At 40.7% G+C, this 18,673-nt stretch overlaps 1 protein-coding gene across 1 annotated transcript in view; it reads left to right on the top strand.

The window, feature by feature from the left end:
• pgbd5 (piggyBac transposable element derived 5) overlaps positions 1 to 18,452 on the top strand; it is a 42,715-nt gene extending 24,263 nt beyond the window's left edge. The window contains exons 4-7 of the mRNA XM_050071906.1: positions 1,813 to 1,987; positions 6,636 to 6,833; positions 9,464 to 9,569; positions 10,831 to 18,452. Of these exons, the coding sequence (XP_049927863.1) occupies positions 1,813 to 1,987; positions 6,636 to 6,833; positions 9,464 to 9,569; positions 10,831 to 11,026 (675 nt within the window). The 3' untranslated portion in view covers positions 11,027 to 18,452. The remainder of the gene's footprint in view (positions 1 to 1,812; positions 1,988 to 6,635; positions 6,834 to 9,463; positions 9,570 to 10,830) is intronic.
• The last annotated feature ends 221 nt before the right edge of the window (positions 18,453 to 18,673 follow it).

Raw genomic sequence — 18,673 nt, forward strand, 5'->3', positions numbered from 1 at the left:
ACACACACACACACACACACACACACACACACACACACACACACACACACACACACACACACACACACACACACACACACACACAGAGGCATGGACTGACCACTTAGTGTAATAGCTAAAGGCCTGACGTAGATGCAGACTAATCAGGCTAATGCCGTTCAGCTCGTGAACAGCGACAAGAATATAAGGACACTGGACTCTTTGAAGGTTTGCATCTCTATTTGTATATATTTAATAATGGCTCTCTTTGAAGGTCAGTCTTTTCTTCATATTTCTTTTGAGACTTGTATCTTCAAGGGCACCATGTACCAGCACAGCTCAGTCCGCCTTTATCCAGAGGAACATATCTGGCCAGATTGCCATGAAATATTCATATCACAGCCCTCAGTGGGCGCTCTTAAAACACCTCTGTGATCCCCTCACAGTTTGGATATTATAGGTAGCTTGGGATGTTTTTAAAAGTTAGAGCCCGACTTTAGGTATCATAACTTATTTGGCAGATTACCATGAAATTTACTGAACACATTGATGTTCTCAAGAGGATGAAATCTTTTAATTTTTGGACTCTTTATGAGCTTTCTTCTTGTGCCAACATCAGACTAAAATGTACTTTTTTGCTGTATATTTTTGTTATACTGGGTGAAATAGTCCTTCTATCCTGAGAGTAGTCAATACATAATGTGTTCAGAAAAAGGGATGAAAAAAATCCGNCGAGAGGACAAACCAGACGTCAACATCGGTGCAGCTTTTGAACGGTGGAGACAACTGAGGGAGCTGAAGTGCCTGAAAAGTGATGCAGAGGTTGCTGTCTTTCTGTTAGACAGCAACCTCTGCATCACTTTTCAGGCCCTTCAGCTCCCTCAGTTGTATTTGTTTGCTTCGGGGGGATTTGTTATTTTACTCGGCTCTCCTCTGCCCTGCTGACTCCTACCTACTGCAGGATGCGCGTTCAAGTTTGTGGAGCCGTGGCTTTGGACGGCGCACTGACGGGACGGGGAGGAGGGGGTGGAGCTTAGAGGAGGTGCCGCTTTCAAATCTTGCTAGCTCTCCAACATTACCAACTACAGCTTTAATACTTGACGTTTTACCACAAGGTGTTCTGCCAACGACATCTATTTCCCCATCACAATGTTTCACCATCACAATGTTTCCCCATCACAATGTTTGCCAGGTCACTCTGCTCCAAGACTTCTCTCCAGAGTGAGACCATTCAGGGTTGCTCAATTTTAGTAAACAGGTTTTGCCTCTAACTTGACCTTAAGGGTCAAGTATTTGTAGGCCTTTTCATCACCACACTTTCAACCCAGTAAATAAGTTTTCCTTAACAATGGAATTTTTTTAGGGGATTCTGTGTAACTGTGTAAGTTCCTCAGCTACAGAGAAATTAAGTCTTAAGTGTCATACTCAAGGAGAACACCTAAGGTGTTTTGTGCAACCAGTCACAGATATATTTCAACCTGGCATTTTTCCCATAAATGACATCGGCATATTGCTATGAAAATGCATTAATGAGTTTATGTATACAGGTAGATTTTGATTTAAGGCACTCCCGGCCTCTTCCCTAGGGCCACCTCAAGGGAAATTTTTTAGCCTCTGCTGGTAAGATAAAGAAAAACAAAATCATCAAACTACTGTTTGTTCCATCACACAGTGCTGTAGAGTGAAAGTTGCAGCCTTGCAGAGGGTTAAGCCTTAAATAGCAGCTGCAGGATTTTCTGTCCCAGAGGACAATAAAACCGTATTGAAATTGAAGTAAAGTTTGTTAGTTTTATGTCTGTTTTATTGACGTGTTTTTTTCCGCCCACGCTGCAGATCTCAGTCCATCTGAAGGAGGGCACAGACAGTCTGGCCACCTTAAAGAACAAGCCTCAGCTCCACAGCCTCGTGGCCAAGCAGCTCTGCCAGAACATCTCGGGCAAAAACACCATAATCTTCACCGGGCCGTCCATCACGAGCCTCAGCCTCTTCACCGAATTCAGCAAACAAGGTACACAAACGAGCTGCAGCAGCAGATATTTGTCGGTCTGTCTCGGTCATGCTGCGTAAATAAAACACCTTTTCTTCATCCTCCTCTGTCACCTCTCGTCCTCTCCCTTCTCTGCTTTGGTGTAGTCTCTCTCCTCATCTCCCTCCCTTTTTGCATTTTTTATTTGTTTATTTGCTTTTAGTCATGTTGTGACGATGGCGTCCCCAGGCCAAACAGCACAGGGAGGAACAGTCTGTTACGTTTCACCTTCAAATATCAGCACCACAGTATGCCGCTAGAATGATTCATTTTCTTTTCTTCATCTGTCCGTCCTTACACCCCGAGTGAAAAATCTTTAACCACATGGGGGATGTGTGAAAGCACGAGCATGCCTCTGTCTTATGTCAGTGAAAACATGGGCCGACAGACTGTTCTTGTATTTATCTGTCAGCTAGGGAATTAAAAGTTTCCAAAACAAGATAAAAAAGCTTGATGTTGAGATTTTGTCAATGCAAAATTCCTAAAAACAAGTCAAACGAATATGCGACTGGTGTAACATCTCTTCCTGATATGAATTACTGTGTAATAGTATCTGTCAGGATTCCAAATATTCACATTCATGGCTGCAAACTCGTGAAACAAAGACAAATTGCACTAGTGGAATTACATCACTAAACTTTGACAACTAAATCTCCCACTAAGTGACTCGTTGAGATTGATGGTTTTTTGCTGTTCAACCAACATCGACCAGCAGTCCCAGGATGCGCTTCAACAGTCTGTTAATTGTCTTTTGACGTGCACAATGCATCATGGAAGATTCAGCGGGGAGTGTTTAGCCTTGTCACAGCTCAAAAAATCAATAGGTAAAGTGGATACTTTAAAGATACACCACTTACTGCAACACCTGACAACTACACCTTCTGAATCCAAACAGGTTTGTTTTTTTTTTTTGTATGACTGTTGGTAGCTTATATTCTCAGTGTGAGATATTTTATCAGGAGGCAATCTGCAGGAAATAGTTTTGGAGGAAATTGTGATATTTTATGCTGATAATCCGTCTTTGAAGCAGGTTTCCACAGAGCTCTGATTTTCATGCTCATTATACCAAAGGCATATTTTATTATGAAAGCATAATCCTGTTGTGGTTATGGTGAGTCACTTTTGAATTCTCTTCACTGACCTGTTTTCTTCTTTCGTAATAATAGCAAAATATGGGACAATGTCATTGTGACATAAAAGGCTGAGAATGAGCAAATCAGTGACGGCAGAGAGTCAACATTCAGCACAACACATCAGGTTCCTTTGACGTTATCATCACCATGACTTAAAGTGAAAAGTTTTTACACCCCTGTTATCAAAATACTGCAATTTTAAACTCAGCCGGGCCGAGCTGCAGAACGTCAAGTCAAGAAAAACATGTCCAGAGATAAAATCAATATTTTGTCATCCTAATTGGGCAAAGCTACCACAAGGCTCAGCTGGAAAAAAAATAAAAAACTGAAGGCATTGTCCGACATTTTTCTATCAACTTTATCACACTGGATTAATTAGCAGAGTTAATTACCTCTGCAGCACTTACTGTGGACACACACACACACACATGTACTGTACTACACAGATAGACATCATTCTCCAAACTGAGAACAAATCAGCAGCGCTCAGCCACATGATTGTTTGGTCGCTGCTCATCCATGTAAGAAATAAAGAAATTGAATGGGTGGAAAGACAGAAAAAGTGAAAGTGGTTCAGCTGCGAGGACGATAAACAGTCTACAGCAGTCACATAATATGAAGAAAATCAACAGATACATTTGAGATGCTGGAACCAGTGATTGTTTTGTTTTTGGCATTTTTGATTTAAAGATAACTTAAACAGTTAAATGAAAACCAAAATAATTGCAGAGCAGTGATTGTATAGTAATCAAAAGAATGGACTACATCAATATAACATCGAACCTGCATATGTGACACCTGTGTGCTTAATATGTAATATGTAATATTTGAATCTTCTGTGAACTCTCTCGTCACAATGACATCACATTCAGAGGGTTAAAAATATTGAAGTAGGAGCTGTTCAGATCAGATCAGACGCTCAGAGTTTGGTTCAGAGCATCTCACCGTGATAGTAGCCGATCAAAATCGAGCTCGATCTCACATCCAAGACAAACGAGAAATAACACAGAGGGACGGAATTCATAATATTCAATTCTAGACAAAAGGAACCTCAAATTAGTTTTTATCTCAGTTCACTAGAGGAACAGTGGCAGCATGAACTGAATGACAGTGGGGCCAGGCTCACCCCAAGTACAACAGAGGGGAGCGTACTCCCGGACGTCCGAGAGGACCTGCTGGACGATTTCCTGGTCAAGCTCCAAGAACAGCGGGAGAACATCAAGTCCAACTATGGACAAGTCCAGATGGGCTCTCCAACCAGCGATAAGAAGTTGCAGAAATTGCCCAAGGGGAAGATCTGCGCAATGTTCAAACAGACGCAAAAAAATCTTGAGGTGCAGACATCCATCAATAAGGACCTGCGCGCTGAGTTGGAGCAGGTGAAGGGAGCAAGGAGGCCCTTCATAAACAATTAGAACAACAGCTGTCGGAGCTCAGACAGGAAAGGAGCAAGATGGCTGAGGATCAGAATCTGAAACCGCAGCTGGAGAAGACCTGCACAATGCTCAAGACCACACAAAAAGATCTTGAGGTGCAGACTTCCATCAGTAAGGACCTGGGCGCTGATTTGGAGCAGGTGAAGGGAGCAAAGGAGGCCCTTCATAAAGAACTTGAACAACAGCAGTCGGAACTCAGACAGGTGAAGAGCAAGATGGCTGCAGATCAGAAAGAAATAACATTTCTGAAACTGCAGCTGGAGAAGACCTGCACAACGCTCAAGGACACACAAGAAGAATTGGAAGCCAAGCAGTCGGAGCTCAGACAGCTGCAGACCAAGATGGCTCAAGAGCATGAGGAGCTAACCTCCACCAACAACAATCTGCTCGCCAAACTTGAGCAGACGAAGGGTGAGAGAAAGGCCCTTCAAAAAGAACTCTATTTGATTAGGTGGGAGCACGATGCCGTAAAGCAGTACTGTGCAACGGTTGAAAACACTGCAAAGCCCACAGCACTTTACCAGATGGTGCGACAGCATGACATGGATTCAGCAGAATCTGAGGTTTGTCCATGAACAGAATTGATGGAGAATGATCTGGCATATGAGCGAGCTAGAGGTCGGGCCATTGATCTGGCATTGAGCCAGATGAGAAAAACTCTCCGTAAACAAAAGGAGGAGGCCAAGACGACTCTGGAGACATGTCAGACCTCCCATCAACAAAAACTTCTGAATAATAATAATGATAAACTTTATTTATACAGCACCTTTCATACAAGAAATGCAGCACAGAGTGCTTTACAATAAGGGCAGTAAAAGCACTGAGTGCTTCATATGAAAATAGACAGAATGGACATTAACCAGACAAGGCAATTTAACATAAAGGGACATTTAAAACAGTTTAAAACATGAATTAACTGATTCATAAAATCATTTCTAGAGTTCTAAAACTATAAATCGTAAAATCAAGCTAGTTTTTAAAAGAGTTGCAGCAGCATGAAGTGTAAAAACAAAGAGTTTCAGACCTGTATCAGGAAAGTCAGAGCTAGTTAAAGGCAAAAGTGAACAGATAAGTTTTTAACTTTATTTTAAAAAATATTTAGCGAGCTAACTTCCCTAGTATCTACAGGTAGTGTGTTCCATAGCTTTGGGGCGTAATTGACAAAGGCTGTATACCCGATCTTCTTCCAGCTGTTGCTTGGAACCTCCAATAAACCAGCAGCAGATGATCCCAGTGTTCTTGGAGGAAAATAGTTAACAAGGGAGTTAGCAATGTAGCTCGGTCCAAGCTTATTTACGGTTTGTATACAAAGAGGAGGACCTTCCTGTGGTTCTGGTTAATAGCCGAGCTGCAGAGTTTTGAATCAGCTGAAGTCTCTCAGTGGTGTTTTTTGGGCAGCCAGTAAAAAGTGCATTACAGTAGTCAATTTGGCTTGAAATAAAGGCACGAATATATTTCTCTGCATCTTTTTCATTAAGAAATGGTCGCACCATTGCTTTGTTTCTGATGTGGAAAAATTATGTTTTCGTCACCTTGTTAATGTGGGACTTGAAGCTTAGATCTGAATCAAGGGTCACACCAAGATTTGTAACCCTGGATTTAATCCAGGGAGTTAATTTCCCCAGATTATTAAGCAACATTTCTCTTTTTGTTTTAGGGCCGACAAGCAGCAATTCAGTTTCGTCTCCATTTAACTTTAAGAAATTATTGCTCATCCATTTATTAATTGTCAAAAGACAGGTAGGAATGGAGTCTATGGCTGCAGCATCATTTGGTTCAGCAGAGATGTACAGTTGTGTGTCATCCGCGTAACTATGGAAACAGACATTGTGTTCTCTGATGATGTCACCAAGTGGCAGCATGCACAGTAATAAACAATAATGGATATACCATGAAACCATGATATTTTCTGGGATTTTTGCCACTGATACCATTGCCACCCTACTACCACTTGGTATTTGATCTGTAATAAATGTGCCTGTGCAATATATCTGTGTATATACTGTTAGAACTTCTCTCAGTTGCAGAGTTATTTATAAAATAGTATTTTTCCCTCTCCAGATATCTACTGCTGCGGTCTGCTGAGCACCAGAAAGAGTGACTGTACAGGCTTACCACAAAGCATGCTGGTTTGCGGCTCCACGCCAGCGCAGCGTGGCCAATCCCGAGTTATGATGAAAGGCAGCATGTCCCTGATCAGCTGGTACAACAAGGGACACTTCAGGTTCCTCACTAACGCTTATTCCCCAACAAAGCAAGGTAAACACTGCTCTGATGTACCCAGAACTAAAACTGTGAAAGTAGATTCCTGTCATTGAATTATAAATATTTTAAGAATTTTAGCACTGACAGGAGACACTACATGCAATATGCATCAGTGCAAAAGAAATGCACATATTTATAGTTGCAAGAAACCACAAATGTGCCATAAAATTCGAAAAGTCTCGCCTTTTGATCTGTGGGGTTTTTGAGAGAAAATAAGACTAGCTTTTCTGACATTTTGTATGCAAGTTACCATCAGGTGAATTTGGCACTTCGTTAAGCATTCCTGTCTGAAAAAAATCAATGAGAGCTTCTAATCCGCGATAATCCGTTTCCAGGAGGCGACAGGATCATGATATTCCCCTCCTCTTACGGAGTAATCCACTCTCATTGAAGCAGTTTTGTTAGGTTTTAAACCGAGTTGAAGGGCTGCGGTGTGTTTGAGCTCTTTGAATGAAGAGTGTGGGAGCAGAAGCCCCGGATCAGTTTAACTGTTATTATCCAATATTGATTTTCTCTTTCCTCTGTGAGTGTGTGCGTGGGTGTGTGTGTGTGTGTGTGCAACTGTTTTTCACTCTGTGCAAAAAGGAGAAGAAAACAAGTTGCTGACAACATTTTGTTCTCATTATAACACGTATGATTAAACCATATCAAGATTAGCGATTGTTACACAGGTAATATTACATGATTTACTCAATGGTAACTTAAAAAGATCTGCATGATGGTAAATAAGGAATGTGATCTAAAACATCAGGGTATAACAGCACCATTATGGAGATGTTTAAATTTATTTTTATCTCCTACTTACATTATCCATTAAATATTGCTATTAATAAAATCCATACCTTTAATCAACATTCACAAAGACTTCATCTTGAAAGCTTGGTTTCAAGTCTGACAACATCCTGTTGAGCCGTGTCAGATACATACAGAAGTCTGGATTTAGTTCACAGCTATTTTAACTAGGTGTTGTAGATACAAAATTAAAGGTATACTATGCAGGATTGTGGAAGTGACATTAAAAGCCAAACCCAGATTCACTCTCGTTTGGCGTTTTGTCTCGCTATAGTCACAGGTTGTTGTTTTTTTCGGAGCTTTTTGTCTTAGATGCGTGCTTCTTACGGTCCGGCACGTGGTCGCTACCTTTTGATAAAGCCCCGACCTCGTGAGAGCACTTTGGGGTACACGGCCATAAACATCCTGAGAGCAGAAAATAAGAAGAAAATAAGAACATACAGGCAGAGGGCAGAGCCTCTGCAGAAAAACACGCCACCACACACCTCTAGTGGGTTGTAAATGATGATTTAGAAGGATTACAAGGAATATCCTGCATGGTATATCTATAAGCATAATTCTGCAGCTCTCTTGTGTATTTGTTGCCTCAAATCTGCTCAGGAAGTGATTTTGCCAGATGTCTGACATTCCCAGAGAAGCTGAGGTGTTTTTCTTGGTAAAGAATCTGAAGCAAAAACCAATGACAGTACAGAAAGTGACGCAAGCGTTCAACCAGTAATGTAAGAAATGCTATTAGCTACATGTGTAACTGCTAACAATAATAATAGCTGCATTTCCATTTACCTGCTATGTACCTATTAAAAGGTATTATGCACGCATGGCTCACTGTCACGGCTTAATGGGACTTAAATGGAAAGCATTATTAATGTTATTAGTTGCACCTGTGCATTTTCTGCTTGGAGAAGTCTGCATTCTTTTTCTTTTGCTCAGGGCAAATTCTTTCTTTGCCATTACAAAGTGCTTACAGTTGCGTGGAGTATGCATTGGGACATACTACTTCATCATAACATTGCACCTTTAAATTTGACCCTCCTACTCATATATCTGTTCCAGTTTGTAGCATGAAATTAAAAATAAAAATGAGATTTGGAATCTTGATGTTATCACTTAATGTTACCTTTGAGATACAATGACAAGCAGCCATTGGCTGAGCTCACCAGAGAAGGTGCTCAACCCGTAACGCTCTGCTGTTGTTACTTTGCAATGTATGTAATTTTAACATTCAAGTTATGACTGCATACTGACAAGCAGTGTTTTGTTCATGACAGTAAAATTACATATGCATTTCTCTGTCATTGTTATTTTCATAATTGTGTCCTTTTGTTTTTAGCATTTATCTTAATGATTATTTTTGTAGCTTCTGTCAACTGTCAATGAGCTGTCAACGAGCTGTCAAGCTGTCATCTGTCCGCCACTCAGTTGATGTAACGATTCTTCAGCTGTGCAGACGACTGTGGGTCTGAGTAGCCAAAAACACATGCTGGCTGAACATCCTGGTGTCTTTGGCATGCTGCATTTGACATACTATATATATATCGGGACGTACTAAATCTTTTTCTGGCGTAGTATGGGTATTAGAACACAATGCGAGTGTCTATCTGTGTAAAGGTGCCATTAAACAAAGCAGCCCTGCAGGGAGACGGGCTTAAAACATAAATAGTAACAAAGCACACCTGGAAAGCCTCCCTCATGTAAATGAGCACTTCTTTTTCCTCTCCCTTGTCTGGTTGTTGGCCAGGTGACTGCATAATCTGGAGAATCTGGAGTCCCTTCAGTGGGATCTCGGCCTTGTGTCTCTCACTCTCATTCTGTGGTTTGTGTGTTCGTGGCAGGAATCATCATTAAGAGGAAAAGTGGGGAGATCCCATGCCCCTTGGCTGTCGAGGCCTTTGCGGCACATCTCAGCTACATCTGCAAATACGACGACAAGTACAGCAAGTATGTGCAACACTGCAAGTTGATTCAAGATGATACAATTACCGTGTAATCTTTAAACTGTTTCCCTGCCTGAACCGGTCCTATTTTTTATGTAACATGACATATTCTGCCCTTACAGCGACAGATACATCCTTACATACTGTTTTATTACACAATTAAAGCATCAAAAGGTTTTTTTCCCCGCTTGTTCCTGCTTGGGGTCCCATTCCAGTCTTAATGATGACTTTTAAAGTAACTGACTGGCAAGACCGTGTGTGCCTTTTTTCAAAAGGTTATCGCGGGGTCTGAAAAATGAGGTCAATGCAGAAGTGCCTTAAACCTGCATTCTTTTAATGTCCAGCAGGGCGTGACTCCAAAAGAAAGTTGCATAAAGAACTATGAGAAAATAAGAAGTGCAACGTAGCCCATCAGCTGCAGAGTAGCCAATAGTGAAAGCAGCAAGCAGAATAAACTGAGGGATTAGTATGTGTCATGTGGAAGTGTATGCCTCAGTGTGGCCCTGCGTTAGTCGCATTACTTATCCTCAATTTTATTATCCTTACTTTTATCCAAACCTACGTAGAAAAAAATGTCCACTGCACTTCAGAGCTTTTCCTCGGAAAAATAGCTTGTAACTTTTGCGGACGCTACCATGCTACAATGAATTAACTTCACTACTGAGAAGCTATTTGACTCAGAAAGTAGTGGCGTTACCACCATGCTACTGAGAAATGCTGTTTTTAACAATGAACCATAGCATACTAATGTATCCTATGTGAGATGTGTTACATTACCTTAGTCTTAATCGTTTTTATCTCAAGCCGAACCATGATGTTTTTTCATACAAGTAGTGTGGGTGCAACTGCGACCGTTTCATAACATTACACGTGTTTGAAACTGTGACCATTAACAGTCGCATACAAGCCAGCAGTAGGTGGGCTAATTTAGGAAATGCTCGTGTGGGTCGTACTCAGAGGTAGGAGGTATCAAAGGACTTGTGTAGTCGTATGGCTTGGAGGATTGGGAGAAAATTCAAGGTGGTGACAGTCAAATTGCCAAACTTGAGGCCTCAAAAAAATAGTCCACAAACCAATGGGTGACATCACAGTGGCTACGTCCACTTCTTTTCCCCAATCTATGGCCATGCACTTGTTTTTGAAACTTGTTTCCAGCATGGCTGTTAGAGCATATTATTTATAGTAGAATGTTAATATTACTCATTCATTTAATAGAGGATCTTTGAGTAGAAACGCTGGAGTAAATAGATATGTTTCTCCCACAGGTACTTCATCTTCCATAAACCCAACAAGACCTGGCAGCAGGTGTTCTGGTTGAGCATCAGCATCGCCATCAACAACGCGTACATCCTCTACAAGATGTCTGACGCCTACACAGTCAAACGCTACAGCCGAGCGCAGTTTGGAGAAAGACTGGTCAGAGAGCTGCTGGATTTAGACGACTGCTCCCCCACACAGTGAGGAGGAGGAGGATGAGGATGAGGACAGCAGGAGCGCACAACAAAAACACACACAAACACAAACACAAGCCCCACACCCACACTTACACTTGATTACGGTTGTACAGACTCTGCAGTCTGTGTCGATGTGATAATACTGAAGCAGTGCCAAGCCGATGTCTCTCTTCCTCTAGTTGTTTTCTGTGGTACTGTAAATAGTCATTAACACACGACTGCACACTACACAATAGAGAATCATGAGCCATGGGACAGTTCACATGCCTCAACTGCAACTTTTAACCACACAGATTTACTAAGGATTTGTCAGCAGGAGCTATTTCACAAGCAGAGATGCAGGCGGAAACAATGAAACCGGGATGAATTCACCCTTAAATGATGTCAAGTCTTAACTCTTGTCAAAGAGCGAAGTTCTCGATATGAGCCTGAATCTCCCGTGTGAGTGTCCAAACGTGTGCTCGTCAGGCGCAAAAGGCTACATGTAGCTCGATACTTACACTCTGCAAAAACACCTGTGACCCTGTAACAAAAGCTTAGTAAACAGGACAATGGTGTGTCCACACGCTGCATGCATAAAGAAACTGGATCGTGATGTTCTCTTGTTCGGTGTGAAAATGATTTCTGCTCCAGGTGGGTTTTTGAAACTTTTTTTTTTTGTGAGTGTGTATGTATTTAGCAAGTGGAACTGCCATTTGTGTGTGTGACGCTGAGCCTGAGGTACGTACGGCTATTGTGACCCAGATGTGTCGTGTTGCTGCATACTGTGTACTCGCTAGAGGAAGACTGTCAGGTGATGTAAAGCCACACACAGCAGTGTGCCGTCAATTCAAAGCTTCTCACTTCTAAAAGAGCCCAGAAAATATTAAAAGGAGACTTGCTTTGGGATTTTTATTTTTATGTTTATTTATTTATTGTATTTCTCTTAGGCTTGGGCGTTATCAAGGTATTATGGTATATCATGATATTTCAAAATGCCGATGGTATGATACAGACGCTCCTGTTTCTATTAAACTCATACAGAGATGCTGTATCAAGGTGATGTAGTGCACAGCACACACCACCAGAGGTCAGTCTCTACTGGTGGAACTGGCAGCTGAGCTGAGAAAGATGGCGACTGCAAGTGGTGGGGTAACGTTGCAGGACTGTAATCATTGTATTTATTCATACCACCAAACACAGGTTGAATAAATGTCAGTTTCTTTCTCTTTAATCTAAGCCGAATACAGAACTTTTAGAGCACGTTACACACTTTCCCGCACCACAGCGGTCAAGAACCTTTTGCTCTCCGGGGTGAAACACCTGACAGCAACAATGTTGTTCTTACCTTTATACCGTAAGACTTGAAATATCAATACAGCGCCACCCAGTGTTTATCCCGGTAAATACAATTCAGGTCTGCTGAGTGGAATCACATACAGACTGTTTACACAAATACCGTTCAATACTGTAGACTCCCATAAAATTTCAGTAGGGTATGAACTTGTGAAAAAAAAGATAACGTCCAAGCCTTATTTCTCTAAAACATAAATATTTATGGCTAATAGGGACATTTTTAGTGAAAGTTTTGGGTGGGGAAAGCATTGTTAGGTTTTATTTATTAAGAATTTAGCACTTAAAAACTGATTTCCTTCATCAGGACTGTGTGGGTGAGGTTTGATCAGATTTGATTGACAACATAAAACAACAACCCCACAGTCTATTTAATCCTAACTTAAACAATGCTCAATCCTGATTGGTGAGCAGTGAGCAGAGCACAGACAAAGACACAAATACATACATTTCCCATAATAAATAATCTAAATGGTTCCAATTTGGCAGAAAATGTGCTCATGCAGGTTTACATCGCTCATAGTAAGAGGCGGATGTAAAAAATAGATTTTCAGGGTCTTAAAAAGACAATAAATGCCATCAGATCTGCAGCCTACGTTCGCACCAACACTTCCAAAGGCGGATAAACTTATCTCATTGGTCCCGACTTATTACTCATGTAGTTAACTGTGCTTTGCAGGGCACAACAAGTTCAAAATCTCCTTGATTGGATGTTAAGTAAGCCAGTGTTGCTAAGCAACGAGTACAATCTTGGCGAGTGGGCAGGGGGCTTGAATAATATTGCTTGGCAAGATTTAGGAACAGAAACTGAATTGCTGGTGGCTGATAAGATGAGAAGATGTCCCAGAAATCCAAAATGTTGCAACAAATCTTGATGTTGATAAAATTGGTGCCCAAATCTCATCAGGATCTCCAGAGCTGACATCACTAAGCGATGACATGATTTGACGATCTAAAAAACCACAGCTACACTAAATATTTATGAGAACATTTGCAGCTAATAGTACCTGTGGGTGTTCTCGCTGTTATATATATGTCTTTAAAAAATCCTCTAATACCTTCTCTGACATGGAGGCATGGATACATTTGGTTGTATTCTTGCAGCGGCACATTTCTTGCCAAGCAACAGCTTTAGACCTGCCACCTCCTGCCCAGCCAATGAAAGTGTTTATCTGATTAAAATGCACTACAGTCTCCACACCATATGATTACACACACTGCTGTGTGTAGCTTTAACAAGGACTCTACAGTCCACTTTGCTTTGCTTAACATGTTATGCAGTCGACATGTTATCGTCACGCTGGAATCACGTAATGAAGACTTTAAGTGAAAGGTTTTGATGTGTGCTTGCTCGATCAGCATGGTTCGATGTGTGAATACGTATTGCAGTGAGATGACGGTGTTTACGCTGGCAGAGCAGAGTTGTGGAGGGATTTTCGCTGGCAGGGCTCATGCACTTTGTCCCATCACGGTCTTTGCACTTTGAGGAGAGTTGTAAAGGTAGCAACATGTTTACTAGATAATCCTTTTAGTTTTGAACCCGATGATAGTATACACTGCTCTCAGAAAAAATATGGGAAATATGAGTAGATAAGTTCTGTAAATATACGTAGATTAATGAAATGGATTATATGAAAAAACGCCAATGAAAAAAAGACAATTAATGACAATAACCAAAACAGAAAAGATTTCCACTGTAGATTTAGAGAACAAGGTGAAGTATGTATGTGTATATTTTGTTTACAAATTACTGTACTGAGTGTATGTCCATAACCACTCTGTCACTAAGACTCAAGATTGTGATTTTTTTTTTTAACTTTTTCACTAATCCAAAGCATCGTTGTTGTCATCGTGGCTCTTGTTGTCATGTGTCTAATCACCATGTGTTCACCTCGCACTGTTTAATAGGGCTGCACCATATGAGGAAATCGTTGTTGAATATCACGGTAGCGATATTAGGTGTGATAAATTAACAGATATTAAAGTGTACTCAGTTTTCTACTGCTTTCAGTGAACTGTTAAAACACAAAGCACTTACTAGCTCACCTAGTAGAGCAGTTGCCCCGCGTACAAAGGCTTTGTACGTTCAAGTTCAATTCCAATCCGTAGCCCTTTGCTGCATGTCGTCCCCCCTCTGTCTCCCCCTTTCACTCTGGATCTGTCCTGTCTAATAAAGGCAAAATCCTGAAAAAAATATCTTAAAAACAAACAAAATTAAATTATTTCCAACATTCTTTTATTGAACAAATTTAACGTTGAACTCAATGCAGAAGACACCAGTAAGACACCAATGATAGTCACATTTTAAAGTGCAGTTTCCTTATGATATACTCACTATCAGCAAAAAGATCCCTTGGTGCAATATCAGTCTTTTTGCTATGTGTCTATGGAGCAAAAGAAAATATAAACAATAAAACAATATATTTTGCAGCCCTACTGTTAGTCATAGCAGGCGCCCCTGCTGGTGATTTTAATACAATGTTTGATAAATAACTCACAGGTTTAGTTTGAAAGTGACTGGGTCGTATTATGGAAAAGAAGTACAGCTGTAGCCATTTCAGGAACCCATCTCACTTGTTTAACTCAGACTGCCAGGAAGTGCGCAGGGCTTTGAGGCCAGTTTTCTTAGTGGCCAAAAAGTGGCATTGCGACTTCCAGGCTGTCACCAGATGCCACTTGGTCCCAAAAGACTTTTCCCATACACTTACATTGGAAAAGAGATGTCTGTAAATCAGTGGATACGTTTTTTTGAGTGTCACAGCTCCTGCAAAATGGCTAATTTCACAAATTTTGGACTTGAGCCCGCTCTGTTGCACCTGTAAACACACCCGCCAGTGATGTCACAGTGCACTGACACACCCCAAAGTGCACTTCTACATCACTTCAGAGAGGTGAACTGTTCGCCCACTGCAGGTCAGAAAACACATCATTTTAAGATGGTGTCTAAGAGCCTCGCAACTAACACCTTCTGCAGTTACTCGGGTTGTTCCATCGTTACCCATTTCTGCTACTGTGGATAGTAACTGCAAAGAACTTACATTGCTACTCTTAAGTAACGAGACAACTACTGATAGCTACCCGAGAAAACAGAAGCGCTAACCTCTTCCTGTTTTGATTGCACAATGATTGACGCGCTTCCTTTGTGCCGTATATCAAGCCGTCAGTTTCTTGGGAGATTGTACCCAGTGGCAGACAGACTTGCATAGTGAAAGTGAGGCTTACAGGGAACAAATGTAAATGCTGATACAACAGTTAGTATGATATCTTAACAAATTAGCGCCCCTACAAGTTATGTTTAGGAAGAGAATCGTGGATGGGTATCACATGATGATGTGACATCATGTATGTATCGGGACACAACCAGTAGTCTCTTGAGTCAAAGTCCTGTGTTTATTTGAGCCATCCGTCCACCCCTACCTCCTTGCTATGTGGACTTAAACTCTCTTTACACTATGTTACCTGACTTCTTCCTTTGCTTCCACCATGTGAGGGATGTCAGCCTGCAGTGTAGAGGTCACATGATCACAGCCTCCTGGCTCACGATTACGTAGATTATATACGAATTATAGTGCATCACTTTTCGTAGGTATAAGTAAGAACAGTGAATGAGAAGAGCCTGCATTATTCTACAGCCATTACACTGTGCAATTAGCATTTACTTTGTAATGATAATAGCAAAAAACTTATTTCCACTTTAATAATGGACTAAACATGATGTTGCAGAAATAGATAAGGCACCTTGAGAATAGCAAAATTACACCTGGACTGTGTCACACAATGGTGAATGGTGAAAAACTGTGGTCACACGTGTATCAAACTGAGCTGCATCTGTAAATTACCACTCAATCTGCAGCTGATGGTGGACTGAAGCAGATCGCCAGGGATGTGTTTGACATCTGCAGAGGTTGTCTGTAGTGCTTCTATTGCTTGGCTCAGACCACAAACAAAAAGAAATTACACACCAGGGACTCTGCAAGGCCACGGTTAGCTGGCAACAAATTATACATCAGTGTTAGAGGGAGAAAAAAGTGGTAGTATTTGAAGTTTTTCTGCCCATGCGGTAATACTGTTATCACCCCAGCTGCAGACGGAGAGCTGAGCGGCTTCACATCGTCTCCCTTTTTATCATCTATCAGACGAATGGGGCCGAGGATCTTCCCCTGTGATGCTTTTGTTCATTGAGTTCAGCTCGTTTTACCCCACAGAGATCAAAACCACGGCTTCATTTTAAATTCTCAGGTTGATCTCTGACGTGATTATTCTGTCCAGCTGGCTCTATTGATCCTCCGTGAATCAGATATTTCTATAGTGCCTTTTCCGCTCGTTTTTCCCCTCTCACTATAGTGGTTTGGTGTTGTTGATGTCCTGGGATGGAGTTGCTGTAGAAGATTAGAACAGATTAGATTTTAAAGATGAAAATCCTGTCCTGCATGCTGTGAATAATAGAAAGTGGAGAAATAAATCTATCACCTCCACAGCAGAGTTATAGTAGCTGGAAGTGTTTTATGCAGCCCTGTGCCCTTGTCCCATTGCTGTAATAGTTCAAGTAATATTTCATTTCATTTTAACACAAATGGAGTCAACACTGCATCCTTTATTAGGGGTTTCAACAAACCTGGTCCAAATAGAACTGCTTTGTATGTTGGGTAATTTTACCTGTAGAAAAAAACATGATAGTAGAAAGAATGACAGCAGATCCAAGTGATGGATGTGTTTGTTTACATGGGTAAACTACTATGTAGGAACCTAGTTTGCATCTTAGAGGAAGATGGGTGAGCCCCACTAAAGTCAGAACATCCCGTCACCAAATTAAAGCCTTAAAACAAATTATAACCAATATGAAAAGCAGAAGAGAGATGTCACTGCGTCTTACTACAGTTTTCCTCTCCTCTCCTCTCCTCTCCTCTTACAAGTAGCAGAGACGTCTGATATCTTTCATTTATGCTCATTTGTTTATGTCAGATGTGCAAATGGGAGTAAACAAAGCCAGATGGGGAAGGAGCGAGCTACCGTGCAACTGCTGCGACGGAAACATTTGTCTTTCATCCAGCTTTGCAAGACACACGATGATTCCCTAAATTATAAAAACTTGCAAAAACATGCCATTAAATAAATCACCCTCACTGTCAATCGTCTTGTGAATGCAGTAGTAGTACAGTATAAGATGTATGTGGTGTGCTGTGTGTGCCATCCCTGTACAGTCTGTCTGTGTTTATATCCGGCGAGAGACAGTTGTCATAAGAGTGAGTTAAGATATTTAATAATCTCAGTCATTAACTGTGGATGTCCTAACGAATTTAAATGGCTGACCTCAGGGCTTCATAACTAACTGCTGTACAATATAGTCACGTATTGAAATAATACACTAAATGGACTTCTATAACCTTATCAGGTGCTATCAAACCACTGTATGAGTAATAGTAGAGTTAGATTTGTTGTTGTCGGGAGCTCAGCAACCAAAATAGAGAACACCAGGGTCGTGTAGTTCAATTTTTGGCAGATAAAATGTCAGAAATATTACTGTCACCAGGCACCAAAAGCAACTTAAACTGCTCAAGTGGTAGAAACTCTTCCACTTGGGGTTGGTGGCTGCAGGATGTTGAGCACTGTGGGCTAAAGTGTTATCTAGTTTCGCAGACGGGCCAGAAGGATGTGTGTATGTGCATGTAATGTGGAATAATATGTGTAAAAATAACTGGTGTGCACTGGACCAAATAACTTTCTAAAAATGTGTGTGGTGATGAGTTGTACAAGGTTGTCGTGTAAATGTGTCTTCATTAAAGCTCGCCACAAGATTTGGAGAAGCTTAATACTCTGTAGCAAATGATTGGGAATCACGAGGAAGGCACAGATTTGGTGTCGAATGTGCAGTGTGGTTCATGATTTGATTGCAGAGCTTGTGTTTACTCAGCCTGTGTGATTAGAGGAAGATTCAGTGCAATACATATTTTTTCCAAGTTAGCTTTCAATTCAGCAAAGACACACTTCTCCTTGTCATAGTTAGGGACCGTACAAAAATTACTGATGTGTGATGAGGGACTGAAATTCATTATTTACGCTTTTTAAAAGCCTTCAAACCTTCTCCAGAGTTATTAGTGTTTCTTTTTNGTGTGTGTGTGTGTGTGTGTAATTTAATAGTTTAATTATAATAATTTAAATAATAATAATTAACTAATACATTTAATTAATAAATTATGTAATTAAGTAACTATCATTATAAATAATAATATAATGGTTTAATAATAAATAAATTAATAATATTATTAATTAGATTAAATCATTATAATTGATTTTTTATTTTTGATTATTTTTATTTTATTTT

The sequence above is a fragment of the Epinephelus moara genome, chromosome 19, assembly GCF_006386435.1.
Source record: "Epinephelus moara isolate mb chromosome 19, YSFRI_EMoa_1.0, whole genome shotgun sequence".
In the NCBI taxonomy this organism is placed as follows: Eukaryota; Metazoa; Chordata; class Actinopteri; order Perciformes; family Serranidae; genus Epinephelus; species Epinephelus moara.